Source organism: Rhinolophus sinicus, linkage group LG17 (genome assembly GCF_036562045.2).
Source record: "Rhinolophus sinicus isolate RSC01 linkage group LG17, ASM3656204v1, whole genome shotgun sequence".
NCBI classification, from domain to species: domain Eukaryota; kingdom Metazoa; phylum Chordata; class Mammalia; order Chiroptera; family Rhinolophidae; genus Rhinolophus; species Rhinolophus sinicus.
In genome coordinates, this window is record NC_133766.1 from 5,907,746 (window position 1) to 5,935,382 (window position 27,637).

Consider the following 27,637-nt stretch of genomic DNA (forward strand, 5'->3'; position numbering starts at 1 on the left):
TTTTGTTATCGGTATATATTGAATATTACAATTAATATAGTTTTTTCCTTTTCTTAAAATGTGTATACGTTTTTTGGAACCCTCTGTATATACATTCATATCAAAATAAGGAAGAAATACTCATAACTATTATAGTCCTCATTTCCGATATTGGTCACATGGTCACAGATACATAGATGGTAGTTATAACTTCCTTTTTCCACTGTCCACCCTCACCTCCTTGGCCCCTGCCAATACTTCTGGTTTCAAACAGAACTGGTTTTTCCCAATTTTCAGTGAAATGGCATTTTCTCAATGAGGTTTCTTCCCAATTTAAACTAGATAACCTCATTTTTTTTTCTAGCACTCTTTTTTTCTTTCCTTATCATTACTTATTGTTTCTCATTCATGACTCTCAAAACAACATTTCTTCATGAATGAACAAATGAATTCCTCCCTTTATCTGCCACCCACATCTACTCATCACCAGGTCCTATTAGTTTTTCATTCCCAATATTTTTCAGATTCATTCCTTTCTTTGAGGTCATCAGCACTCGGTTTCTTACTTGATATCCTTGCTTGTAGCTTCTCCCGGCTCCAGTTACTACTATACATGATGCTTGATACTTAGTGGAAAGAAACTATTTGTCTTATATAGTTGTCTTTATATTTCCAGTACCTAGCACAGTAGGCACACAGTAACACACAGTAGGAATTCAATAATTGTCTGTGGATGAATGAATAAAATATAATTAGTGTTATAAGAATGTTACATAAGAAGTAGACTGACTCTGTCTCTGGTCTCCTTATCTTATGAATTCCTCTAAGAGTATTCTAAGAACGAAAATTCGTAGACAAAATTATTTTGGACTTTCACATGGGAGATTTTTTAAAAAATGCTGTGTATTTGACTTCTAACAAAATGGGATTTCACTGTAAATGGAATGTAAGTAATTATTATTCACCTAAAAGAACTGTGTTTGCATCAATTTTCAAGTGTTTAAAATAATATGAACGTGATTAAGGGGATAGAAATAGTATTGATGGAAAATATAAAAATAACGTGGTACATTTTCAGTGCTTTTTATTGATTGAATAGGTTTTTGAAGTGCACGTGTCTTAGAGGTGGAATGGACAATAGACATAATAGTAGCAAGTGTTTGGGGTTTGAGAGTAAAAGAAGATCAAGAATAACAGCTCATTTTCATTTTTCATGAGGAAAAAAAAGTCTCACTAAGTGCCTAGCACAACGCCTGGCATATAGGAGTAGAACAAATTTATGTTGACTACCTGACTATTGCTTGATTTATAATAGTGAGTGAGATTTTTATAAATTGAAGGGTTCAAGTTGCCTTAAGAAATGGTCAAAAGGTTGTGGACTGTTACCTCGTAAATCTGATTATAAGGGGAGGATGAAGATTGTCATATCAAAAAAAATAATGTGTACTAAATAAAAGTAGAGAGCTGGACCGAAATGACCTGTAGAAATTACTTCCTGCTTATATTTCCACAATATCGGGTCTTCCTGTTGATTACTTTTTTTTTTGTTATTGTTCTTCTTCTTTTAACCTCAAACCTCAAAAACCAAAGAAGGTCAAGACCGCATAAATCAGGAGGAAAATGAAAGGTCTTTTGTATCCATTAGCAATAAAGAGAATGTACATGAAAACAAAACTATTTGCTCAGCCTTGGCAAGGCTCCAAAGAAACCCAAATGCTAACATTTTGTGTTTCAGCTCCTAGCATCCCTCAGTTCCCTTCCCCATACAGGCCATCGGAAGATGAACACAGTCACCCACTTCCATTAACTAAAGTACTGGTCCAGGCCCATGTTCAACCAGGGCAGACAGAGTGGCTCCAGCTTTCCCCAGGGCTGTGGCAGAATGGTAGAATACCCTGGAAGCCCAACATCCTCTTCCTGAGGCAACTCCCTGCCGGCTTCTGGATTGAATGCTACCCTGGTCGTGCCCCAGGCATCAGTCAGAACTAAAGGGCATTACATCCCATGCCCTCAAGATTAGAATGAACCATCTGACCAGCTTTTTGTTGGGCGGAAATGGTGATAGTAAAGCATTGCTAGGCTTCATGTGTATCAGCTCTCCTAAGTAACATTTACATTTAAATTTTAACAATATTATTTCATGTCTTGATCCCCTGGATTAAATGAGTTGCTATAACAGCCACCATGTCTAGTTAGGATGCTATTATGGAAGGTTCCGGACCACCCACATGCTCTGTGATAAAGGCTTCCATAGGGAAAAGCAAATTGTAGATAGATGGTAGATGATAGGTAGGTAGGTAGGAGGGAGGGAGGGAGGGAGGGAGAGAGAGAGAGAGAGAGAGAGAGAGAGAGAGATATGCAATTCTAAAGCACTGCCAAAAAACTTAATTTTAGAAACAGGATGTATTTAAGTCATAAACAAATAAATGTGCAGAGTGACTGAAATCCTCAAGGACTTTTTTTTTTTTTTTAGTGCTCATAGAATCTTAGGTTGATATTTTAAAATACTATCTTTAAAAAAAAAAATCTAATGAATATTTAAAAACTACCCAGTGTGGTCTTATTAAACTTTCACTATGAATCTAATAAGAAGCTCTCTGTATATCTTTTACCAAAAGTATCAAAAACGGGGTTCTGATGACAGTCTCTTTTTTTATTTTCTTCTAGTAAAAGTAATTTGAAGCTTTTGTTCAACTGACAGAAAGTAAGGCATTCACATGAACTGGGTCAAAATGAAAAGTGGATATCCACAAGAACTTAGGCTCTTTCCCCAAATCATAATAAATTCTCCTTATTCAGAAACCTTCAATGTCACCCTTTGCAGGACATAACCCAAAATTCTTATCTGGGTCTTTAATGCCGCCAATATTTTATTCTCAAACTACCCATTAATGCTTGTCTCAAACCATAGCCAAATGCAAATTCCTGTCTTAGGAAATAGAATGAGCTCAAATAAAGGAAAGGGTGAGTGAGTGCCATAACCACAGCTTGTTCTCAGAAATGCCCTCAGCTTTTGCACAACCGTTCTTCCACTGCTGCGCTATCCTTTCCTCTTCTCCTCCAGTCGAAGTCCTGCTGAGCTCTTCCATTATGCTTCAGTGTCCTCTCCATCCCCAAATCCCCATAATTCTGTTATTCATTTGGCACTTTCTGCCTTGTAGAGTAAGTGACTTTGTAAGTTAATAATTACTAGGTGTTAAAACCAAGCAATATACTAAGTACTCTTATGTTCACAATAACCCAAAAGGCATATAGACATCCCCACTTTATAGATAAGGAAAGATTTAGAATGGTTAAGGGAGGAAGGGAAGGAAGGGAAGAAAGGAAGGGAAGGAAGGAAGGAAGGAAAGGCAGGCAGGCAGGCAGGCAGGCAGGAAGGAAGGGAGGGAGGGAGGAAGGAAATTTGCCAAGGTCACCCAGCTAGGGAATGACAGAGTCAAGATTTAAAGCTAGGCTCCATATACCATGATCATTCCACCATTGCACCCTGCTTTATTTTGTTTGTCCATTTCATTTATTCATTGAACTAGGGTAAACCAACCAGGACTCATTCAGGCATGTCGGAAGTTATTGCAATAGTCTCAAAGGGCGTTAATAAGGAGAAGCCATAGTCCACAGGTGCGTGGGTGAGGACAGGGTGAGGGAAGAAAGTAGGATGACACTGGGGCTTCTGGCTTCCCAGATGATTATGGTGCCTCTAATCAACATTATGATCCAGGAGGAGAGAGGGGCTTGACGAGGAAGAGGGCAGTCACCCTGTGTAAAGGTGCCTGTTACATCCACATGGAGCTGCCCAGAGGCAGGGCGTCTGTGCTTAAGAGCATGGTGTTTGGTGTCAACTGTCCCTGGTCTTGAATCTGAGCTCCAGCACTTGTTAGCTGCATGGCTTCGGGCAAATGACCTCTTAGAGTCTCTGGTTCTCATATGCAAAATAGGAATAGTAATACCTACCTCAAAGACTTGTTAGAAACAATTCATATAAAATGGCTAATATGATGCCTGGTGTGTCATAATTACTCAATAAATGTCATTTTATTACTAGTAACACAGATGATTACAATAAGTGTGACACCAGAGTACAAGACATCTGAGCTAACGGATGGTTTAGGAATCACTGGTGTTTGAGCAGTTGCTGAAGCCTTAGCATCAATGAAATGGGCAAGTATATAGATCAGAGATCACAACTCAAATGCCCCGTGGCCAGGCAGCAAATGAGTGAAGTGAGTTGGTATAAGTGTGTTGCACATTGTATGAATGGAGGGAAGTCTGGGGACATCGCGGGTGCTCCCAAGAAGGAGGCTGCAGCTCTGCTTGAGATGATGGCTGCCATTCCAAAATTGGGCCCGGCATCACTAGATCTCCTATTTTGTTTTGTTTGTCAAAAAAAGACAGAAATTTCCCAATGTTTAAATCATGACAACTAAATTCAATGGCTCAAACACATTGAACACATGCACAGACCGTATTGTGGCTTGTTGGCTGCCAGGTTGTACCCGTGGTGTAGAGAAAGAAGAGGGCCGAGGATGGAGCGCTGACCAACACCAGCATTAAAGGGGTGGGCAGAGATAGAGGAGGGTGGAGGAGACCGGGAAAGGCAGAGAACAGAGCCGGAGAAAGAGGACCAGAAAGGGCTGAGGTCAAAGAAGCCAGGGGAACAGCACATCTCCAGGAGGAGAGAGGCATCAACACCATCACAGGTGGCCCAGGGGTCACAGTGGCCGACTGCACACAAACCCGTTACTAGGAGCTGGGACTCTCCCTGAGACTACAGATCTGGTTAGTACTAAGGAGAGGGGAGATAATACTCAAAGAGATCGTTCTGGGATTAGAAATGAGGCAAGAAGTCCTGAGGAAAAGAAGAACAGTGCATACCGTGTTTCCCCGAAAATAAGACCTAGCCGGACAATCAGCTCTAATGCGTCTTTTGGAACAAAAATTAATATAAGACCTGGTCTTATTTTAATATAATATAAGACCGGGTCTTTATAATATAATATAATATAATATAATATAATATAATATAATATAATATAATATAATATAATATAATATAATATAATATAATATAATATAATATAATATAATATAATATAATATAATATAATATAGTATACTGGGTCTTATATTAATTTTTGCTCCAAAAGACGCAGTAGAGCTGATTGCCAGCTAGGTCTTATTTTCGGGGAAACACGATAGTAGTAGAATTCTATTTGAATCAGCCTCTTGAACCATAAAGAGGAGCCCTGAGGACTTCCAGTGACAGTCTTCCCAAAAGCAAAGATGCAGTTTGGCAGCATAACCATTCACTGGACGTAGTTCTTTTGGGGGTTTTTTGTGGGTTTTTCTTTTTTTGCAACTTTTTTAAAATAAAATTTATTGTGGTGACATTCATTATTAAACTTATACAGGTTTCAATTGTATATTTATATAAAGCATCATCTATATATTTCACATGGTGTGTTTACCTCCCAAGGTCAGTTCTCCTTCCATCACCATATATTTGATCCCCTTTACCCTCATCTACCACCCCACTCCCCCCTTACCACCTGGTACCCACCAAACTGTTGTCTGTATCTATGAGTTTTTGTTTCTTTGTCTTGTTCCTTCATTGCTTTCAGTTTTATATTCTACATATGAGTGAAGTCATATGATTCTCGACTTTTTTCTGTCTGACTTATTTTGTTTAGCATGATAATCTCAAGATCCATCCATGTTGTCACAATGGCAGTATTTCAGCCAACTAATATTCCATTGTGTATATGTACCACATCTTCTTCATCCAATCATCTATTGAAGGACACTTTGGTTGTATTTATGTCTTGGGCACCGTAAATAAATCTGCAATGAACATCGGGGGACATATATCTTTAGAGATAAATGTTTTCAGACGTTTTGGGCAGATACCCAGGAGAGACATTGCTGGGCCATATGGTAATTCTATTCTTAATTTTTTGAGGAACCTTCATACTGTTTTCCATAGTGACTGAACCAATTTACATTCCCACCAGCAGCGTGTGAGGGCTCCTTTTTCTCCACAGCCTCTTCAACACTTGTTATTACATTTGTCTTATTGATGACACTCATTATACTCATTCTAACAGGTGTGGGGGACGTAGTTCTGATGGCTGAAATTAGAGGCAGATAGGAAATCCGAAAGCTTGCCCTCATCAGGGAATTAGCTGATCATAACAAGGAAAGGAAGAGAAGGATAAATAAAAACTCCAACACTCTAACCAGTAGTGAATTCTGAGATCTTTTATTTGTTTCCATGTAAATATCAATATTATTATTAGCTATATTATTAATATCAATATTAATACTCTCTGAGAGCCAGGAAAGAACTAAATACAAAATTAGGGCTTAAAATAAGGGACCTGCCCAGTAGGCTTAAGAACAAATTATGATTTAGATCAAGATCGGAACCCCTTAAACCATTCCCTAAATAGATAGTCACTAAGTAACAACAGGTAACTGCTCTTGAAGGACTCACCAAGAAGGCTGAGGGAAGATTGTTAGCTTGTCCAAGAAAAAAAAAAAAAGTTCCATATAGTAAAGGAGGAGGATAAACATCTTGACTCATAGCAACCAATACAACAGACACTTGGTATGTACATACACCATTAGCACTATGAACCTAAGATTCTAAAGTGATCGTTTAATAAGAGTAGAGAGCAGGATTGAAAAATGGGGATTTGGCCAAAGTTAGTTGGCTAATTAGTGACTGAGTCAAAATCCGAATTCCAGTCTCCTGACTTCTCAATCAGTTCTCTTTCTACAGAACTCTGTTGTGTACAGAGAAAAGGTAATATCCCTTTAAGGAATGATTTAAAGGGCACAGGCGTATTTTGATGGGTGGAAGGTGGGGGAGTGAGGCTGGTGCATGGCAGAAATATTTCTCTGTATAGCTGAAGGCAGCCATCATGGGAAGAGTAGGCCCTGTGTACCCAACGGGTGTGGCCACCTGTGAGGAGGGGCCATGACACCAAAGACAAGCAACAGAACAGTTATGCTTAGGCCTGGAATTTTCATGTCCAGGTAAAATATGGGCAGGAATTCCAAGCTTACAAAAGTAAACATACATTTTCTTAAATATTATCTATAGTCATAAACATTTGCTTATTAGATATCACTCATTGAGTAACATCAACTTTGCAAACGATAGTCAACAACAAAAAGTACACACGCGTACGTACACACACACACACACACACACACACTTCATATTTCAATCCTCTGAGTAGTCAAGACAGATTTACAGAATATCTTTCTCAGAACAATTCATGTAACACCAGTAGCCCAATGCCTGCTCCGCAAATGTTTCCCTCCATAAATGTTTCCCTGTGGTTGGGGTCATGATCACGTGAGTGCCTTGGCCATCATTTAGAGCCCAGTTACTCTTTCCTTATGCACAGTTTCTCTTACTTAGCTTCCTTGTACTTAGCATATATTTATGTCTCCACAACAGATTGACACGGAAGGGCGGGAATATCGTTGGAGACAGACAGACACAAAGGAGGAGATGGGAAACAATGGTAGAAAAAAAAATCCAAATGTGACTGAGACCATTTAGTGTGGGGACAAACTGCCTTCCATTTTTCTGGAGATTCTAAAGATATCACTGTATCAGAGCACAGGGCAATCGCTGGGATGGCACAGAATCATCCAGAAAAAGGCTATGCTATTTTGTGCTCTCTATTTAAAACAGCAGGGAAACTCTGGCTACCATGACAAAAAGTTTTTCTCAAAACTTCGAGAACCTACAAATCGTCTAGAAATTTGACTTACGAAAAAATCATATTTGTCTACAAAGCCGTAAGTCTGATGTCTCAAGAGGGACATTTAAATGTCAGGGGATCTTCTTCCCTTGAAAGCCTAGGCATTGGCTGATTATGGGTCCTTCTAGTCTCAACTATGGTGTTTCTAGACAGAGATCATTGTTTTTCATAAGATACCATAGGTTCTCGATGACTTTTGACATGAGGTTGCATTTGATAACAGAATTGCTTCATTTGTGAAACTAGCAACATGATGGTGTATGTGTCCAAGGCACGGGGCTGAGTGTGTATTAGCATTAGCAGGAGGGTGCACATTTGAACATTTGCCTATCAATGGCAAAGAATGTTTTCCTTCCCAGACTGTGTAAATTCTTACTGACTTTTACCCTGAGAGATCCTGTTTCACTGCTCTCCTGTGTGCTCAAGATAATTATCTCACTTTCCCAGTTGAGAAAAACCTCTGTCAGTTTCCTTACATCACCGAGTAGATTTTTCACAGCATCACATCCCCAGGATGCTTTTTTTTTGAGGGCAAATTTCGACTAAGAATATTTGCTTGGGAAAGCAAAGTGGTAAAGGAAAAAGCCCAGACAGAGCCCAGAGTATTCCTTAGCCGCCTATCTTTATCAAGTCCAGAGAGCTGTTCAGAAGTTGATTTTCCTTTTGAACTTCACTAAATGAGAGGTATGTAGGCAACACGCAAACTGCAATGAGTTCCATCTTGGAGAGGCCGCTTTGGCGTAGGTCCACACCACCTTTGGCAGAGTCCTAATCCCTTTCCTTGGGCCTCTTCATTTTCACAATGCCAGATGTCACATTTTCAGCAAATGGAAGTCCAGTGTCTTTTTCAATAAAGAAAGTTTATTATGACAATTTCCTGACCCATAGAAACAGTGTGGCTTAAGGAAGAGGCACGCAGGTATTCATTTATCCTGATAGGATTGAGGCAATTATGAGGGATGAGGACTAGGTGATTTAGAAGACATGAGGATAAATAAAGTTAAATGATATGTAAAATAAGTTTTAAATATTCCTGAGTGAGGGTGGGGGAATCTTCTTCTGGTCACATCCTGTGTGGCCATCTACAGGGGCTGAGCTGAGACAAGTTCTCCACCCGCAAGGAAGAATCTGTGTCCTGTCCGCCCCCAGTCTGGCATTCATACTTGGTGCCTGGCTTAGGTGTGGCCATCAGGTCCTCAGTAGACACAGAATCCACCAGGATTTTGTTGGATGAGAATCAATTCCCCACCGTTCACCTGGGTTTCTTCCCAGGAGGTATTGTTAGTGGTCACAGTCAAAGAGACTTTGTCCTTGTAACGTAGATAGGCCACGGTGATGTAGTTGACAAATTTGACCTTGTTCAGGGAGAAGAGGGGTTTCCGACTCTTCCGGTAAAGAAAGTTGAGGTTGATCTCCTGGGTGAAATAGCCCTTCAGGGAGATGAGATAGAACCCATCACAGTTGATGATGATTGAGTTGTTTTGCACCTTCATGGTTTGTTCCTTGCTTGGGTGTGTGACAATGAAGCATTTCTCTGTGTCACACCCTAAAAAGAAGGGGGAAAAGAAAAGAATGATTCCTTAGCACAGCTTTGGGCAATAACCTTCCAATACATCCAAAACAAATGAAGAAAAGTGATAGGGAGAGATGTTGAGGAGAATGAGAGGAAGAGAGCACTGTGTTTCCATGTGAGGGCTGGACTCTGCGTTACCTGTGGGAAGGAAGAGGAAGTAGACGTACTACTCGTAGCCAAAAGAGTTTCTGAGGGGGCTGCGATTCAAAAGCTGAGAGACGATAGCAATTAGCAGTCATCACAGCAGACATATGGCAGGAAATGGAGCTTGGAGATTTCCCTGATTTTCAAAACCAGGAGGGGTTGGCAACTTCAGTTCAGTGCTTCCTTTCGGGCTCAAAGGCTAGACTAGCGCAAAGGGTGGTGGGAATGCCTGTTGCCCAGTCCCACACACCACCTAAAATTGCCTTGAACTCTGCCCTATTCTCTCTCCCCCTGACCGTGAAATGCAGATTTTTAACATACCCCAGGCATTGGACATTTACACGACAGCGTTTACTGGCCTTTGCTCATAGTCACGTAAACATAGTGGCTTCATGACACCACTGTACACAGAATGTCTGTGGGCTCCAGTTCTGCTCAGTAGGAAGAGAGTGGACGAGCTCAAGACCACAGACCTGCTTTTCCCCTCTACCTTTTTGTTGCTAGTTTTTTCTGGAAGATTCTTTGGGAAGAGTTGCTGCCACAAAAGAAGGGAAAGGGAGCAGAGGAGGAGGACACAGAGACCCTTTGAGGTGGCTTTGAGACCCTTGTGTGGAGCCATTCCAAGTATCAGCCAAAAAGCCTGAGCTTCTTTTATTTCCATTCATGCCCAATATCATCCTGAATGGCCAAGCAACCACATCGCAGACTCCCCACTCTGGCCCGTGTCCCTTGGTGACAGACTAGAGTAGGTCCCCACTGCCGGACACAATTCAGTCATTCTTGCTTTGTACCAGACCCAGGGGACAGACTTTGAATTGAAAATGAGGAACCCTTATGGAGGGCAAGATATACTTCCCGTCAGGCTCAGAACTTACTAAACAAATGAGTGGCCCTAGAGAAACGACTGGTGGCTGTTGTAGTGTTAACCATGGATGGAAATCCTGGTCTCATGACAGATAAAGTGTCACCTTGCCTTCATATCAGGGGCCTCCCCCAACTTTCATGAAGGTGAAATCTTGTGCTGTACTACCGTGTTTCCCCAAAAATAAGACCTCGCTGGACCATCAACTCTAATGCATCTTTTGGAACAAATATTAATATAGGACCTGGTATTATTAAGTTGGTGCAAAAGTAATTGCGGTTTAAAAGATTAAAAATAATTAAAACCACAATTACATTTGTACCAACCTAATATTATATTATATTATATTATATTATATTATATTATATTATATTTTATATTATATTATATTATAATGTTATATATTATACCAGGTGTTTTATTAAAATAAGACCGGGTCTTGCATTAATGTTTGCTCCAAAAGATGCATTAGAGCTAATGGTCCGGCTAGGTCTTATTTTCGGGGAAGCACACTAGAATGAGTGGGAAATGACATGCCCTACAGTCAGACAGTCAGACAGACTTGTAAGAAGTAAAGCCTTCGTTTCCATACCTAAAATATGAGAATAATTCCTACTGAACGCGTTCCTGGGAAGATCGAGTGAGTCATATAAAGTAATTAAAACAGTGACACACATTGGTTTGGTATTTACTTACCCCCCTTTTCTGCTTTATACCCTCCTTCTCTGTCCCTAATGAAAACAATATGTAGCCTTTAGCAATTCCAGGATTTAATGATTCCTAGGAAAGGGAGGGATCTTGTGTTCTGGAGGAAATTAAGGGACTGGAGAGAAGACTCTTTTAAAAATATAAATCAATTAAACTTTTGACAGTACTTACTGGTAAATTGTGTTGTGATACTTTCGTGGTACAGAGATGGCACCTGAAAGACAAAACATGGATATATTTTTAGGAAAAAAAAAAGTGAACAAATGCACTTGACAAGTCATCCTGTGAAACAGAAATGTAGTAGCCTGCAGAGGGGGAGACTTGACAATACTTGCTGTTTTTCTATAAATATTAGACCCAGATTTCCTACCTGCCCCCCTTGCTTTTCTGTAACATCTCTTAAGATAAGTCAGGTGTATTCTGCTCTTTTGTGTAAGCATCTAAGATCTGTCCTCATTTTTGCCAAACTCTTGTTTGGTATGTTGTTTTGGCTCCCTGAGCCCCAATTTCCCATTTTAGATAACAGAGCATGTAATAGTCATCTTGTAAGAAATGCATTCAGTTAGCGATCCCCTCGTGGAAAAGGCTGTGACTGATCCATCCATCATGGCCACAGACTCCCACAATGCACTGGGAGTGCATTCTGGGTGCTTCACGCTGCTTGCTCTTTCACTGTAGTGCAGGAGTATGATTGCTTTACTTTCATGGCATACAGGCAATTAAAAACTGGTCTAATCCTTCAAAGTTCAGTAGATTTGAGTGTAGTTTTTTTTTTCTGTGCTGGGTTTTCCGCTTCCTTTAACAGCCCGAAAAACCTAACTTGAACCGAGAGTATTCAACAGCAAGAAAAAAGTAAAACAATAAAGAGAGGAAGCTTGGTAGATAAAATGTCCATAGTAATTTGGTAGTTAAAAGAACAAAGAAGTTCAATATGGAGCAAAACCCAAACTATATGACATGAAAAAGCAAAAGGCAGAATCATGTGTAAAGCATATTACTATGTGTTAAAAAATAGTAAATGTTTGTATGGGTGTTGAATTTATTGGAAAGAATACACTAAAAAACTGGTTGCAAGTGTTGCCTCTGGAGAAAAAAAATTGAAAGCCTGAAGTCAAGAGTGGGAGGGACCCTCACGTTTCATGGTCTACTTTTGTATATTTTTAAAATTTTGCACCATGTACTTATATGACCTACGGAAAAAAAAAAAAAAAGGAGACAGAAAAAAAAAAAAGAACAACGAAACAAAACAAGAAAACACTGCCTATTGAGCCTGCCAAGAACAACAGCTCTTCCCACAGGATTTTTTGGGTGAGATATCCTGGTGGAAGGTGTGAGAAGGGATTTGTTTTTATGCCCTGAGGTGTGGAATCCCTGCCTCCCATTCTCCTGGCACAGTCAAGTGGATTCCACGGGCGACTGCCCACACAGACAAGGAACCCCTGACTTCCCTTAGAAGCGAAATCACAAGCCTTACGAAGCGGAAACCAACAGGCAGCAGAGGAAAGAGGGAGAGCCTTTCTGAGCCCTGTCACTTCGGGGGTGAGTGTGTAGACAGCAGTGTTCACCTGAGTTAACTGAGTAGTGTCTGGCTCTCTCTACCCCTCTGTGAACGGTTAGTGCTGAATTGGTGTCCTGTATGCAAAGCTCAGGAATAAGGCCTCTCTCCTCTTGCCCCCTAATCCCCAGGGAAAGTAAATGCCCCCACTGCTCTCTGGGCTGGTTGGTCCCGGCATAAAATGGCCGCCTTGTGAAAGTCAGAAGCAGCCTGTGGGAAAGCGCAGGGCTCAGCTGGCAGCAGCCTGGGTTCTCATGGCAGCCAGGTGGAGACAGTGTCGTCTTAAGCAAGTTCCATAACTTCTGTAGACAATGGTTTTCTCATTTTTAAGAATGACTGGGAGAGCACCGGCGTCCCTTTCAGCACTAACCATACATGACCCAGATTTTGGAAGTTGCAACTCTAAGTCAATTTTAATAAAAGAAGCAAAAAATGAAGCTTCCCCCCCTCCCCCAGACAAGCTCTCTGATCTAAAAAGCCCTCGTGATTGGATTATTTAACTCACTGTGCAAAATCTCCAAATAGTTTTTGCACTTCAAAGACATTTCCTAACATTTTGAAGTGCGCTGATGAAATAAGGGTGTTAGTGACCCAGAGGACACTCTCTGAGACCAAAACACTGAGAGGCAGCAAGGAAAGCACTTCCTCTCTGGGGTAGATCTACTGGAACTCCAGGCTGAGGTTTTCTGTTCCTTTTCCTAAAGTTTACCCAGCATTAGACATGTGCACATTCTCAGAAGTCTCTAGCGAGTCATCAAGTCTAAGCAATGTTGTCAAATAAAATAAATGGTCCTTCCTCTCGCTCCCTGCCCTGCCACAACTTTTCCCCTCATCCTCCATACCTGGTTACTTCATGTTGCCTAACCCCACTGCTCAGAAGCTCCCCACAGTGCCCAATTCAAGGTCCTCCATCACCCGGCTCCAACATCCTTGTCAAGCTTTATTGTCACACATATCCTTTCTGTGTCTTATGCTCTAGCCAACCATTTTCTTTCATCTCTTTGCCCTTGAGCCTGGTAGGACGAGGCAGACTGCACAGGCTTGAGAGTCAGATTCAATTCAAATTATGACTTCTCTAGTTTTGTGAAATTGGAAACGTTATCTGCCATTTCTGAGCTTTAGCTTTCAGGCCTGTGAAAATAAGGCATACTGTTTTTGGAATGTTCCAGAAGATGACTGTGAAGTTTAAATAAGATATAAATAAGATAACATAAGTGAAAGCACCCAGCAGTTTACTCGGTGCATGGCAAGCATTCAAAAACCCTTGCTTCTCTTGTCCTATCCACCAAGAATGTCCCTCCATCTCTGGGGACTCTGTTGTTCCTGGTTTCTTGGCTTCACTTACAACAGCCCTCAAACCCAGGAAGGAAGCCTGAACTCTGGGCTCTCCCTGTGTGCTCTCATGATGAGGTCATGGTGAGACTACATCTTTGGCAGTCTTCTGTGCGTGGCAGCTTCTGTCCTCCAAGCTTGGCACTGAGGAGGCTTCTCTGAGGGATAGCCATTATTACGTGGAAATGGAATGAAACAGTAATGAAATCCTCATAGCAGTGTCTCCTCACTCCAAATTTGAATGGGGAGAAAAATAACTATTCACATGGCATCATAAAAATTGTACCAGATTGGAGAGCCACAGTTGAAACCCTTCATTTCTAGGATCCTCAATTTCTTCATCTGTAAAATATAAGGTTCAACTAGAAGATGACTTCTCGTACACTCATGGTTCTGATACCATCTCATTCAGACTTCAGGGCTGTATTTTCATTCTGGCATGTAGACTGACAGATGTTTGCATTTCTCTTTTGCCAGATTGAAGAAGCTTTATTCTATAGCTTGTCTTTACATGGAAATCCTCTGGGACCTTTGATATTGCCCATTTTCTTAGTGTCTGGAGAAGATCTCAGGATTTTGCTTTTCTTGGTATAAAAAGGACCATGTTTGTGGATGTGGATAAAATAAATATCTTCTGATATTTACCCTACTGAAAGCATTTGTCTGAGAGTCCAAGATTATTTTGAATTATTTTCATCATCAACACTGAACTAGATTAAAATACTAGGTTTTAGACAGTTGTTAAAATATCCAGATGTATCTCAAAATATCCAGAAGTTGTCCAGAAAAGATGTCCTCAGCCAAACCTACAAACCTGTCTGTGTAGTGCAATTTGGCAAAACCTTTAGCTGGACTTGGATCAAGTACGACTGAGCTGGCAAGGGGCAGCAGGGAACAAGTACAAAGTAGGCAGCAAGCAGGTGCTGCCAAGAAGAGTCAGAATTAGGTCCTTTCCTGGCCTCTCTCATCACCTTGAGCACATAGATGGGAGATGTCTGATGTCTACCGTTTACCTAGCAGTCTGTATCATGTTCCCAAAAAGGTGATGCTTGCTTCATGAAATCATCTTTGGAGAGACTGAGTTTCTAATTTTGATTTACTGGGTTGTGGCATGAGGCTGACAACCTTATACTTGTTTGACATTTGTCCTGGAGAGGGATATCTATGGCAGGAGAGAACGAGACCCAACAAGTATGAAACCAGGAAGTGGTCTCTGCATTCACTGTGTGGGCCTTGCCCTTCCTCACCTGATACCAGGCCACAATCAAGATCCTAGGCAGGAATGGGGTGGGGTGTGAGTCAGTGGAAGATGGTGGGGAAACAGATCTGTGATGGGGACTCCCCCGTTCATCATGCCACCTCTACTGGAGTGTGAACCTCTCCTGTCCCAACCTCGGGCTTCATGTCAATCAGAGGAGATCCGGTGGATCACAAAAGCACAACCTCACAGGCTCTCTGGTTGTATCTCAAGGAGCCTCTGAAGAGGAGGATGAAATTTTCTGTGCTTAGCCATTTAGTAGGTTGGGGAGGTAGACACTCATCCTGGGGGGTCCATGTAGCCTCAGTGTGAATATCCTCCTTACCAAGAGAGGGGCCTTCACTTCTGATCAGGGAAGTTCAGAACCCCACTCCAAGAAAGGAATAGGCAAAATAGGCAAAATCTGGTTCTTTGGTAAGAGTCTTCCGTAGTCAGAAAACTTTATCCCAAAGTTACATTTCTTAGAGACGAAGATGTGTGGCTTTGAAAACCTTGTTGATTTAAGAGTCTGTTGGGATTTCATGAACAGCAAGAAAAGCTACTTTAATTGTCATCCCAAAAATTGTCCCTTTGTCCTTCCCACTTTCACCATGGCTGCCAACACCTTTTTGCTGAACCTTCACTCTCTTCTCTACTGTATGGCCCATGCTATATCCTGACATCACCTCCTCTCTCTAATCATTTCCGCTCTTCTTGTCAACTTTACTTAGCAATGGCTATCCCTCAGAGAGGCCTCTTTTACTGAACCTTTCCTCTAACCTTAAAGAACAAGAACTGTGGTTTTAATGTCCCAAATGTTTAGCAATGATTAGATTCCTAAGAGGAATCTCAGGTATTCAGGTAAACAACCAAATGAACCAAAAGCACCTAGGTGATGTGAGCACACCTTCCAAATTATGTGATTGACCTAAGGCAAGCAACTTTTTATATCTTCAAGGGGAAGATTTTCTTATCTCTGGGTTTCTCTCTCCGCATGAATTAGGGAAGTCCTCAAAGTACACTGACAGAGGCGTCTGCCAAAACAGTGTTAAGAACTCACTTCCGCAGCTTGGTGACTGGGTGAGTGTCCACCATAACAGCCTTGGAACAGCTTAGTCTCTAGGCAACTGGCAGGGGCAGTTAACAATGTACCTACTCTCAATAACAAAGGATGTTGCTATGTGTGGATATAGTTGTAATACTTCTCCCAGTGTCAAACATGAGCTTTTCTAATATAATAAACACTTTCTTAAAATGTCAAAAAAAAAAAAAAAAAAATGTACCCACTGCATTATTGTGACTCTTACTCTGCCTCAAACGCAATGGCATTCAGTACATAAATGTTTGCTGAGCTAACACTAAATGTTAGCTGCTTAGATTGTGCCCAGACCTTAGCTACTGACTCCATGATCACGTAATATCTGACACTGGCTCTAACCAACACCGTACATTGATCAAGGTTTTTTTAAAAATTGTCCCTTTCATTCTTGAGCAGAATTATTACAATCTCTTCTATTTGAAGTCACTCATTACCCATCTCATTTGCTGTAGAAAAAGGAGGGATTATTGCCTTGGGAAGGCAACTGTGTGGCATGGACAAGGCATCGTGCTGGGAATAGGGACACCTGGGTCTGGTCTTAGGCCAGAACAAGTCCTTTCCCTTCCTCAGTTTCCAATTTCCTCATCTTAATGTCTGACCTCAATTCAGATGGTGGCATAAGCAGTATCTGAGGGCTCTTCTATATCAGAGATCAGGTAAATTACAACACGCAAAAGAGAAATCCCAAGGGATGGGGTGATACAAAGGCCTTTGGAACAGAAAATTTTCTCAACACGCTAAATCCCTCTGCTGTAACAAAGCCCAGCCCTCCACCCCAGGTGGCTCCCTCCGATGGCTAATGAGCGAGCAAGAGTATCTCTCATATTGCTTGTGCACTGAAGCTCTTAGCTTTGTTTGCATTAAGCTAAATCATCCTCAGCCTGGCTATTCTGATGGGAATTGAGATTGGTGACTGGTAAAAATCATCACAGAATAGCAGTGGGAGATGGTGGTGGCAGTGAGAAAAATGACAATGACATTTTAAACTAAAGCCTTCTTATTAATGAACGAAAGAGAAACAAAGTGCCTACTGCAAAAAAAAAAAAGTATGCTCACTTTATACTCGCAATCAAGAAACTGGGGACTGAAACTGGTAGATAGCTTTCTGCGCAACCTCTTACTGAAGACTTGTACCCTACTTGGTTATCCAGAATTTATCGCACACTGCGTTCCTGCTTCTTTAACTGTCTTCTTTAACCACTGGGTTGGAAACTCTGGGAGGGCAAGAAGACTGTGTCTTGCTCACCACTGTTTCCTCAGTGTCTGACAATTAACTGACACCCCATAAGTATTGTTGAGTACGTAAAGGAATCAGTGGTTTGTAGTGAGTTGAATAGTGTCACCCCAAAATTCACATCCACCTGGCACCTCAGTATGTGACCTTTTTTAGAAATGGGTCTTTGCAGATGTAATTAATTAACATGAGGTCCACTATACTAGGGCGGGCCCTAAATCCAATATAACTGGTGTCCTTGAAAGGGGGGGTCACCCAGAGACACACAGGGAAGATGGTTGTGTGAAGATGACAGCAGAGCTTGGGCAGATGTGGCTACAAGCCAAGGAACACCAAGGATTGCTGGGAGCCACCAGAAACCAGAAAGAAGCAAGGAAGGCTCTTCCCTAGAGCCTTCAAAGGGTCCTGCTGACACTTTGACTTTGAACTTCCATCTTCCAAAACTGTGAGGAAATAGATTTCTGTTGCTTTAAGGCACCCAGTCTGTGGTAATTTGTTATGGAAGCGCTAGGAAACCTTTACAGGGTTGAATAGGTATTTGTGTAGAGTGTTCAAATCATACTATCACATGAAAGCAAATCTCTGATTCAGTCTGATAGAACTAGAAAGACCCCGGGAGATTATATAGTCAAATCCTCTTTACTGTAGATGTATTTCTCTCTATAGATAGAGAGATAGATGATACAGATACAGATATAGATGATATAGATGATATAGAAAAATAAAGCTCAGAGAATACAAATGATGAGCTACTGCCCGAATCCAGGTCCCCTTTGTCTCCTATGAATATATCACACTAGCTATGCTCTGTTTTATAAAAATAATCCCTAAGGTATTATGTGATTATTAAAGATTCATTGATCGTGTTATTTACATTTTTGTAAGTAGATTTAAATCATTTAAAAAAAAAAATCTTTCTTCCTTCTATACCAGGTCATACATCTTTCCTTCAATTTTCCTTCAAAAACAACCAATGTCAGAAAAGAAAATGAATTTTAAAACGGGCAGCCAAAATTCTTAAAGCTTAGAGTCCTCGGGTCATGGCCAAGGGGAATGGAAGGAGACAGGATTAGAATGTAGACCTAGTCTTAATTTCTAACCTATTTATATAAACTTAGACAAGGGTCTCATATCTCAAATTTCCTCCTTGTAAAACTGCGCACAAATATCTGTCGATCTTCCTCCAGGATCATAGTAAAGAAGTGAGGACAAAAGCGGGGAAAAGATACGCAAAAATGAGGAACGGTTACTGCAGGTACGACCAGGAGTGATATCCCTCAGTCATCCCCCAAAGAAGAGCTTTGAGCTCCCAGCCTTCATCATACCAAAGGCAGGGCCAGATTAAGACCTTTAGGAACCTTGGAAGCCAAAAACATTAAGCCCTCAGCACACAAGTAATTCAAAATGTATTTTATTAGATCGGTGCAAAGGTAATTGCAGTTTAAAAGGTTAAAAATCATTGCAAAACTGCAATTACTTTTGCACCAACCTGATATATTACTGAACTATAAAATACATATTTGACAACTTATTATTAAACCCAAAAAGGTTTTTATATTTTCCCTTAATGATTATTTTGAAGCTTGTTGTCATTTTTGTAATAGCGTCCTTTTCACCCTGACCTTCATTTGATGGCTTCTCTGGGCTTCTGAGCTCCTGCTGTGGCTGTTTCCAGGGAAACCCAGCCCTGAGGGTCCATCATTTAAACTCATTGGGCCCCTCAGTTCCCCACATGTACAGTGCAACCCTTTGGGAAGGATGCTTTTCCACCCACAAGCTCTTATTAAATTAGTATCAGAAGAATCAAGAAAACTTTGTGGGTCTATTTATCCATTTCTCTGTCATAGTATATTCTTAAATAGCATTTACATGATATCAAAGCTAGACAAATTTATACAAACGAATAACCCACCTAAGGTGCATTTCAGAATGAAATGTCTGCTGAAAAGAAAAATAATTTTTCATTAAACTAGTTCCTCCTTTTCCTCAGAGGATAAGTTCCAAGACCCCAATGGATCATACCCTGAAACAGTGGATAGTACCGAACCCTATATATACTATATTTTTTTCCTATACATACATACATACACACCTTTTCACTTAAGAAAGCACTTTACAGCTTCTCTTGGCGTATCCGAATTGCCAGCATCACTACTCTTGCACTTTGGGGCCATTAAGTAAAATAGGGGTTACTGAGCACAAGCATGGTGATACCTCAACAGTAGATCTGATCACAGAGACAGCTACTAACTAAGTGACTAAGAGCCAAATCATCTACAGCTGTGCAGATGCTGGACAAAGGGATGATTCACATTCTGGCAGGACAGTGTGAGGTTTCATCACACTACTCAGGATGATTGCAATTTTAAACTTATGAATTGTTTATTTCAAGAATTTTTCATTTAATATTTTGGGGCTGCGGTTGACCACGGATAACTGAAACCTGGAAAAGTGAAACCGCGGATAAGGGGGAATTACTGTATGCCAGTCACATTCCCAATGTTTCTAGTATTGTGAACCAGACCACACTCCTAAATATAATTTTCTGCCCTATTTGGCAGCCAAGTCATTGGGGAATTGGATAAAACCCATCAAAGTGGGGGGCGATAGAAACAGCCTGAGCCATGTGTTCTAAGTGTAATTTCAGTTCTCTGAACCACTTCTAGACACTAAACCAAATAACACTTTATGCCCTAATAAATTCTCCCTTTCATTCTTCCACTGTTGTCCAATGCAGCCATGAACTCTCAATTAGAAATCTATGTTAAATATATAAGAAATATATTTTACACTAGGCTGTAACACACACCCATACACACACACACAGACACACACATAAACAAATTTACTTTTTCCCTTTCTGTGTTTTTTTGGAAGTGAGTCAGTCATCCCTTTCACACTCAAGGGGGCGTGTATTAAGCTTCACTCTTGGAGGGAGACGTATCAACATGTAGTATAACTGTATCCTTTCTCCTCCTTCATTTATTTATTAAAATAATTTATGTCAGTAAAAAAAAAAAAAAAAAAAAAGAAATCTATGTCAAAAATGCTACAGTTATTCCAAGGGGTTTTTTAATCCTAAAAATTACAGTACAGCAATCAAGGTCCATGAGGTTAAGGTTAAGCCTGTGCTATGCTTTCTGAGATTTGAGTTATGGTGTATACATGTGTGCAAACATGTGTATGTGCTCCAAGGTAAACGTTTTAGGGGCAGCATGTTTGTGGAAGCGTGTCCATGAATAATAATCATTTCAGCATTTCCAAAGCTCTGGAACACATTTATTTGCTCCTCACAACAATCAAATTCCAATTTTAAAAATGATTAAACTGACGTTCGGGGAATTTCAGGGAATTTACCCAGGATCAGGAGATTAAAGACTGGACTGAACCAGAGCTGTCTAGTTTCTGGTCTGGAGTACTCTGTTCTACACCTCAGTGACTCTCCACAAAGTTTAAGAGGGTGTTTTATGTTTTTGTATAAGGAAGTGTTTATTAGGTTGGTACAAAAGTAATTGTGGTTTAAAAGGTTAAAAATAATGGCAAAAACTGCAATTACTTTTGCACCCACCTAATAATACCTTCATTTGAAAAGATATGGGTTTCAAAAGTATGGGTGGCTACAAACAAAACACATGACCCATAGGATGTTGGGGAATCCAATTGCATCCTAACGCCGCCATATGTTTCATCTGACTGTGAAAAATAACCTTCCTACTTCATAACTTAGTTGTTTTGTTTCACACACTACACAGTAGTAACAACATTGTACATGATTCCTCACACCTAAGTGACTCAAGAAGATTTATGTTCATTTTCCATGGATGCAGAATGTCTGGAATGGGTGGAAAGTGCAGGTTCTCTGAGAGTGTAGGGCCCAAAAGCAATTGCTATGAAAAGAAATAGAATTGCGTGTTCACCACCCAGAGTCAGTTCTCCTTCCATCACCATATACAGAGGGTGCCAAAAAAATGTATACACATTTTAAGAAAAGAAAAAGCTATTAAAATTGTAATACTCAATATATACTGGTAACAAAAGATAACAAGCCACGTTTGTCTTCTACAATTACAAGAGGTGCTCAAGGTAGTTACCATCAGCGTCCAGACCTTTCTGATTACGGTGAACGTACTACTGCTTGAGTAATGTTGACCAAAGTGTCCATTTGTATACATTTTTTTGGCACCCCTGGTGTTTGGTGAACAGACAATGTGATATATAGATGATATATTATAGAATTGTACACTTGAAACCTATGCAATTTTCCTAACCATTGTCACCCCAATAAATTTTAATAGTAATAAAAAAATAGAATTGGAAGGGCAGGTGGTCAGCCCCCAGGCAAGGCAGGTCCACTCCATGCAAGTAGCTAGGGGCTGAGGTCAGAGAAGTGGAATCAGGAGATTATATTCCTAGGTCTATACCAAGAGCCTTCCAGCTCCAGTCCCAACTCTTCTAGATCTGTGTGTGTTTGTTTCCACCTATGTGTACATATGGGCCCTTTTCCAGCAGGATCCCAGTCCAAATTTTTCTGTCCTATCTTGAGTACTTGGGTTAGTATGTATGTCGAAATATTTTATTTACAAAATATCATCATTGTGTAAATAATGAACAATATGAGGCCCCCCCCATCCTTTTACACTTGGGGGAGCATTGGCTTCCTGAGAAAAGTTTTCTTAACCCCTCAGGAAAAGGAAGTAGGCTCTCTTTAAGCTCATTGCGAGTGGTTAGTTTTACAGTTGCGCCCCCTTGTGCCGCATGAGTGTAGATTCACTTTCTACATGTGCAATATGTAGACCACAGAAGAGAAGCGAAATTTGGAGAAGCAACAATTTGGGTAATTTTTCCTGTATTTTATTTTGCACAGAATGGAAGGAAGCGTGTTCCCTCGCATGAGTCACAAGACCCTTTCAGCTTTGTCTTTCACCATTTTCCCCTAGGAACACTCAACCTCAACCATTCTGAACCGTTTGCTGTTCTGCCCGGAAAACCTTCCGCCCCCTACCCAACCACCACCACCTTTCTTGTCTACGTAAAGAATTTCTACTCCTCCTTCTAATATCAGCTGAAACATTACCTCCTCCCCCAGCTTTCACCTTCTCTGGGTTTCTGTTTTCTTACCTATAAGCAGACTAATGCCTGCTCAAAAATCCAATGATTCTATACGTTTTTATTAATACCTCTTTAAGAGCCTCAAAATACTTAATGACAAATGAGTTCAATACTTCAGACATTTCTTTTTCATTCCCATAGAATTGCTTATGAAATGTAAATTTAATTGCATTGAAAATCATTTCTTTGCATGTCTGTCATAAAAAGAATTTCTAAAAAAAAACTTGTTAGGTTACATGGGGATACATATAAATTGAGCTAATCTGAGACAAGATTTTTCAGGCAAACATGCCTCTTTTTCTCCCTATATGAAACAAGCAGAAGTCCAAATTGTAGCTTGAAACTTCATTAAGAAACTGTGAATTCTAATTCTGCCACCATTGACACAGAACTAGTCAGCTCACTTTCCAAGGACCTTCACTTCTGTTTTTTCCAGCAGTAAAACTGGTGAGAATGTGAACTTTTTCCTGAGATTTGCTGAAGAATTATCACTAAAAGCCCGCATATCTAAAAAGTGCTATGATAAAGGTGATATAAATCTTGGAAGAGCCTGGCTTCAATAACCCTGAGACACATTGATAACTTATATTTGTAAATTGACCTTACACACCTGCTCTTTTTCTGCCATCGTTCCCAGCTGAAGTTATAGTTAAGGCTGGAAGCCTGATACTTTAAATAGCAGCTGGAATAAATATCCAAACAGTATATATTGTTTTTGGTGACAGAGCACTCAATTTTATAACTTGTATCATAGATATTCTATACTCACCCACTCCTTTCCGCATCCTAAATATGGTATTTTGCTTACCCAGGATAGGTTATTTAGACATGCACATGGTATATAAATACATGCAGATTACATATATATGTGCAAATTTGATTTCCTCCATTCCCTTCTTAAAAACCAGGGAATTCATAAGCTCAGACACAAAAATCTATTTACTTACATGTTGTATTTCTCAACTCCTCTTACTATTCTGTGAATACATATATAAACTACATACTCACAGGACATTGAGCTGGCAGAGGTCATTCTGATCATTTGATCCAACAGCTTCATGTTACACATGAGAAAATCCACGTCCAAAGAGGGAAGTGAATTATATGAGAGTGGGTAAGGCCTATCTTTTTTTCCCTGACATCTCAAAGGCAAACACTTCTGCTTTTCACCTAAGTCAATATAACGTAACTGAATGATGAGAAAACAAAGTTTACTAAGTAAACTTGGAAAAAGGGGAAGTTCACTGTCAAATGGAGTTTAATACTTCTATCTGTGTTTTGACGTCCATATAGGCAATTATTTTATAAGGCTAAAATTAAATCTGAAAAATATGGGAAAATTATGATACTCCAAATATCTTTCTCCTATAATCAAAGAGATCCAACTTAACTGGGTAAATGATGAATATTTCAGCTCCATTTCACCCCACATACAGATCACTCTAATATTGTTTTATAGGAGTAGATGGTGTTTTTGCATCATCATCGTCTCTACCCCGTCCTTCAACCCAAATTCCAAATAATTACATTGATGAGTTTAGAAAGGCTACCAATCTATGTCCATTTTTCAACAACTACTCTACACCCTCCTCAATATCTCTCAATCTCTCTCTCTCTCTCTCTCTCTCTCTCTCTCTCTCTCTCTCTCTCACACACACACACACACACACACACACCCTGCCACCACCACCATTTGATCAAGTTCCAGGGAGAACACACACAATCTGTCTATTCTATCTTTCTCCCTAATAAACTGTATGAAATTATTAATAAATGGAAGAACCCATTGTGCTTGCCTGGGTCCTAGAAGAGTATAAGAAATTATGTTTTTTACTAACAATTGGCACCCCAATAAATTGAAAAAAAAAAAAGAAGAAATTATGTTAACTGAAAACAGTCTAGCTAGAAATAAGAAAAAAAATTAAGTTAGTATTAAGTGAAGAATTTCATATATCTGTGTTCAAAAAATTCTGTATCCAGAGTATATGAGAGCAAGTTTCTTGAACTAATAGTCTAATGTACCTCCTATCTTTGCTTCCATTTCTGTGCCAGGATCAGAGAAAGCGCACCGTGAATTCTAGTGTCCTGAAACCAGCCCTCAGCTTTCCTTCCAGGCTCTGTCACTGAGTTCCTGGGTGACTTGCCAGAAAGGACCCTTCTCCTCAGCATCCCCTCGGTATTGGTTGTCCGGGGCGGCCCTGCCACCACTGGCTATACGTGTTTCACCTTTTGCTCTCTTGTGCTCAGAGCCCCAGCTGCGCCTTGATTTTGGCCATCTGTCCTGTCTTTTTATCGCCCCACAGCCTAAGGAAACATGCAACACTGTGGTTGTTTGAAAAAGCCCTCTCAGGGCTCTCAGACCTGGTGAATGCTCTCAGCTTTTCTATTTTTGATTACTCTCTTTAGAGTTTTCTTCTCAGAAGTGCCTAATTCCGGTCTATGTCTTGGACATCCTGCCTTGGACGCATTGTGCCTCCCCCACACCCGCTCCCCAAATCGCCTACTCTAATTTCGCGAAAAAGGGTTCTGCATAGAGAAGGAAAGGTGTGGCGTGATGGCACAGGGGGAGTGTATTGTTGTGCTCACTGATCTGTACACTTGAGCATGACACTGACTACACATCTGGAATTTGGGGACGTGAGCCCTCTCTGCAGTACAGTGATCACAACCACACTCCCACCAGCCTCTCTGCACCAACAACCCCTATTTCCGGTAGGCAAAGGCAAGCCCGGGCATTGGCTAGGACTGCACTCATCTGATCCTGGTCCCCTTTGAGGTACCAGGTCTCTGGCATGTCCATCAGAAATAAAAGTTCCTATTGTTTGATCTTCACCAGGGAGAGACTTTTCTAACCCAAAGGAACCCACCAGAGAAACAAGAATGATCAGACTAGCCCCAACAAGGGAAGACGGGCAGACTATACATTTATTTTCTTTTCAGTGGAGTCTTCTGTAGTCAAAAACATCCTTAAAGACCTAATCATGTTTGCAGATGTGAACAAGTAAATAAGAAAAAATAATGTTAAAGGGACTAGAATAAAGAGAAGGGAAAATGGAAAGAATAGCTTCATTAAGCGGGGGGTGGGGGGGGGATACTGGGAAGATCACCCACCATGTACCATATTGGACAAAGTGGAAAAAAGACAGAGTGATGTCTGTAAGTTGTGATTGGTAGAGAATGACTGTGAGAAGCAATATCTGATTAAGTCGCAGTAAATGTTTGGCCAGGTGTGTGCCCGCACGCAAACACACACATCTCTGCCTTTAAAACACACAGGTTCGCTATTTAAAAGAACTTAACAGCAATACCTTCAGCATTCTTCAAAACGCAGGAGCAAATGTCCTAGGAGTGTCTATGAGTTTTATGAATACAATGGGAAAGTGATACTGGTCTCATTCTCATTTCCTTTTTATATTAATTCCCTGATCAGACGTTTCCTAGCAGAATGCGTAAACCAAGTATATCAGCGACTCAAAGTTTCAAAGTGACAGCTCATAAAGGAATACCAGGATTCTTGCATTGCAAAGAAAAAAAAGAGAATAATCCAGAAGCACCGTTCTGGCCCTACCTCCACTGTGCCCCACCACCACCACTTCTGAAAAGAAGGAAGGAAAAGAGAGACAGGACGGAGTTAGACCATATTTTACAATCACTGAGGGGAAAAGATAAAAAGAGCTCAACAATGTTGGCATCAGATCATTTCCAAGTGACCGTTTGCAGCTGTGGGAGCTGCCATCGGTATAAGCTGGTGGAAACGAAGTGCCCGGTCGTGCATCTTACCTGAGAAGTATGGAAGTGCAGGCAGATGTAGGTGAGACACAGAAGCAGCCCCAGCGCCTGAATTACGGAGGTCACCAGCAATAGCTTGTTTGTCTGGAATCTCCTCCCTGGTGCGTTTCCCACATTCTCATCTGGGGGTTGGACCCCTTCCATCTTCACAATCTGTATTCAGCAACAGAGGACAGCTGTGGCAAAGGGCAATCTGAAGGCGGACTGACCTCTTCTTTACAAACAAGGAGATGAAGACAAAATAAAGCGTATCTGTCAGAAAATATGCACAGGTCCCAGGACCAGAGATAAGAGGCGATTGAAAGAGCAGAGCGGACTCTCTCAGTTTTAACGCTGCTGCTTTTGCAGGCAGGCGGGGGAACTTCTTTGTGACTAATCTGAATTTCCCCTTTACTTTCTTTCTTTTTTTTTTTTTTCTTCTCTGGGCTACCAGGGAGTTGTTTTTGTGGCATTCCAGTTCTGATTTGAGTGACTGTGAAATGACAGTCATAAAAGCATGCTATTTTCTTCATTTCTCATTGCACCAGTAACCAATTTGTGGGTCACTTATAGAGATAAAAATCATCATCCGTTGATGGAGGAACTTATTTATCCCTGCCCTGAGATGTCTTAAATCACAGAAGAGATTTCAGGAAAATGCTGGTAACTAAGCATTGAACCCATTATACAGATTCGGGAGGGGGAGGGGGAAGCACACACCGACCATTCTCACAGTGAAAAAGAGAAAAGAAGAAAATAGGACGGTGTACAAATAAAGGAGTGAGATCCTCTTGTTTGAACCCGTTACATTACAATAAATAAACTAGTATTTTGTGAACATCGATGTGTCAAGACACGGTACTCTGCAGCCTTATAATCTTGTTCTCATTTAATCCTTTCAGACAAGTTTAGTGTTAAGATTAGTGTTGAGCAAAGCAGAGGAGGATCCTGACTGTTTCCCCTTCCCTGCACTTTATACCTTCTCCCCAAACCTAATTTGTGCGTAAATGAACAAATGAATAGATTCAACCAAGCTTTGAAGGTTGCTCCTTTCTTTGGAGTCAAGGGGCAACTCAGAACTTGGAAAATAAGAGGATTCTACCAATGGACAGACACTACTTACCCTTTTCTACTGAAGTAAATGGTAAGATGATGTATACAGTTAAGCTCAGATTGACAAATATTTACTGTGTGTGTGTAGTAAGCCCAGGGCTGATGACTAGGGATGCTGGGATTAGGGGTGTCTCTCATTAGTCTGTCTC

General features: G+C 40.6%; 1 protein-coding gene and 1 long non-coding RNA gene across 3 annotated transcripts in view; one reads left to right on the forward strand and one right to left on the reverse strand.

Moving 5' to 3' along the window:
- LOC141569361 (uncharacterized) overlaps window positions 1-27,637 on the forward strand; it is a 366,511-nt gene that overhangs the window by 286,072 nt on the left and 52,802 nt on the right. The gene's annotated exons all lie outside the window — the stretch shown is intronic.
- TNFSF4 (TNF superfamily member 4) lies at window positions 6,326-26,669 on the reverse strand. The gene is made up of 3 exons (XM_019731029.2): window positions 26,388-26,669; window positions 11,213-11,255; window positions 6,326-9,300 (listed from the first exon to the last, which is right to left on the reverse strand). The coding sequence occupies exons 1-3, from the start codon at window positions 26,538-26,540 to the stop codon at window positions 8,951-8,953; spliced, it is 546 nt and encodes a 181-aa protein (XP_019586588.2). The 5' UTR covers window positions 26,541-26,669; the 3' UTR covers window positions 6,326-8,950.